This window comes from Engraulis encrasicolus, chromosome 17 (genome assembly GCF_034702125.1).
Source record: "Engraulis encrasicolus isolate BLACKSEA-1 chromosome 17, IST_EnEncr_1.0, whole genome shotgun sequence".
Taxonomy (NCBI): domain Eukaryota; kingdom Metazoa; phylum Chordata; class Actinopteri; order Clupeiformes; family Engraulidae; genus Engraulis; species Engraulis encrasicolus.
The window spans coordinates 11,036,758-11,039,257 of record NC_085873.1 but is presented as its reverse complement, the minus strand read 5'-3'; the positions used below and the strand labels follow the sequence as shown (position 1 = coordinate 11,039,257).

Here is a 2,500-nt window from a genome sequence, read left to right as displayed (position 1 = left end):
TGTGTGTGTGTGTGTGTGTGTGTGTGTGTGTGTGTGTGTGTGTGTGTGTGTGTGTGTGTGTGTGTGTGTGTGTGCGTGCGCGTGCGTGCGTGCGTGCGTGCGTGCGTGCGTGCGTGTGTGTGTGTGCATGCATGCATGATAGAGAGAGAGACAAAGAGACAGAGAGAGAGAGCAGGATTATTACAGGAGATTAAGATGTCTTCCTCAAAGCAAAATGGCACAAATAAGATACACAAAAATAGAGGAATTAAGGATGTGATTTATTCCTGTTAGCCAAGGGGTTTTCTATCTTTAGCCTTTTTTAATACATATCCTCGACTCAATAGCACAGACGTTTTCCTGCGAAAAACACAAAAGCCAATTCTAAGGGCCTCATACAATTAATATAGGCCTGGCTTCACACAAATAAAGTGAGGATACAGGTAAGTATGTAGGCTACAATGTACGTATATTTGTCCTGCATAGTACGTTTCATAGCGTTAATTCAAAACTTAAGCTAGATTTATGCTTCGGACGCATAGCCTCTGGGTCCATCCGTCTTCTATCTGTGCGAGTCCACGCCCCCCGTGCAGAGGCTCTGTGCACGTCGTTGAGCGCCTCGAAAAAATTCTAACTATCCGTCGGACGAAAAGGCGCTATGATTGGTCGTCTCGCTACTTCTTTGTTCTTGTGGCAGCGCAATGCTGGTAGATTGCAAGAGCAGAGCTGTATTCTGTTATAAACTATATTAATGCCTTGTATGTAAATGTGTGTAAATACACAAAGCTACAAGCTAAGTAACAAACACTGCATCAGTTGAACACTCGTGGCACAATGCCTGCGGTTTTACAAGCATAGCTTCCCCCACCGAATGTGAACACATAGCCTATCGGCAGAATCAACTGTTTTTGCATTTTCTGCTCGTGAAAACAGACTGGATATGTCAAATAATGATACCAGTACATTGCCTTTGCAATTTGTGTGAAAATAACTAGCTAACCGGGCTAGAAAGCAACATTGCTTAATAATGACCGCAGTGCTTACTATGTAGTAGTGAAGGTAATCACGCAATTTCAAATGTGGCTCGCGACAAGACCTCGGACCTTGCAGATCTCGCAGATGCATGAATACAAAGTTGGTTCCCTGGGGCAAATGCCCTGCTTGCACACACACCCCATCTCCACTCCTGGTGAAAAGGGAGCTAAAGGATAAGGATAAAAAGGACTATAAAGTAATGCATGATCTCCTCTCATGCTGAGACATCACACTAATAGGCTCATTTGGTTACATGAGACGTACGGTACGGTAGGCTACATTCCTCAGAATCTGCCCCCCAGCGTGGACTGTCTGTGTCTGCCTCCTGTCTTGTCACATTTAGCATGCACACACACACACACTCATACGGGTGCACTCACAGCAAGCATGCACAGAGATATATGCACGCATGCACACACACTAACGTGCGCACACACACGCACACACACACCACATGGGCATTGGAAATTAGCTTTTGGTTATGAATGCTATGATGCTTGCTGTTTTGTTGTTATGCAACCTACATGTTATGCATCTGTCCCTATCAAATACAGTAAACACAGGCAGACATTCAAACACACATCTCTCTCTCCTCACACTCTCGTTCTCTCCTCTCTCATATGCATAAATAAACAAACAAACCAACCCAAAAGAACATCGAATGTATTTTTTTTTCACTTTACCTCCAGTTGCTATGGTGATTTGTCTCAGACTGTGTCCATAGAAGGGGAAGTCAAAGGATAACGCCACACGCTAAAGAGAGAGAGAGAGAGAGAGAGAGAGAGAGAGAGAGAGAGAGAGAGAGAGAGAGAGAGAGAGAGAGAGAGAGAGAGAGAGAGAGAGAGAGAGAGAGAGATGGATGTAAAAAGAAGCAAGAAAGCTCATTTATGTATTTGTTCCTTTCCACATGTTCTTACTGCATTGCTATTTCAATAAAAGGAGTGACGGCCATATTGGCCTGCCTACCTTGTTCATAAAAGGCTCTATGTGTGTAATAACAGTATGCTGTAATGACTATATAGACAGATTGAGCTCCGATTCACATTACCAGTATTCTTTTTGTAGTTCTGCTCCGTATTGATTTTCATTTGTGGTGGGCGTGCTAACAGTTTAGAATGGCCATGCAATATTCCGGAAAAAACAATTATTTATTGCAAACAAACAAAACAAACACTACAAATGATCTGATGCTTGGCAGCCAGGAAAATGAGAATTTGGATCAGATTGTTGTTAACTTTCATGCTTTATGTATCTTGCTCCCCTGGGTTTTTTTGGGCGACACCCGTCTATGCCTATGCCTATGTGTTTGCCTGAGTAAACATAAGCTATGCATGTGCCTGCGTGTGTGTGTGTGTGTGTGTGTGTGTGTGTGTGTGTGTGTGTGTGTGTGTGTGTGTGTGTGTGTGTGTGTGTGTGTGTGTGTGTGTGTGTGTGTCTGCGTGTTCGTGTGTGTGTGTGTGTGTGTGTGTGTGTGTGTGTGTGTGTG

At 43.7% G+C, this 2,500-nt stretch overlaps 1 protein-coding gene across 1 annotated transcript in view; it reads right to left on the bottom strand.

The window, feature by feature from the left end:
- Positions 1-2,500, bottom strand: part of plxdc1 (plexin domain containing 1) — a 96,157-nt gene that overhangs the window by 17,442 nt on the left and 76,215 nt on the right. Inside the window, exon 4 of the mRNA XM_063221743.1 lies at positions 1,698-1,767. Within this exon, the coding sequence (XP_063077813.1) occupies positions 1,698-1,767 (70 nt within the window). The remainder of the gene's footprint in view (positions 1-1,697; positions 1,768-2,500) is intronic.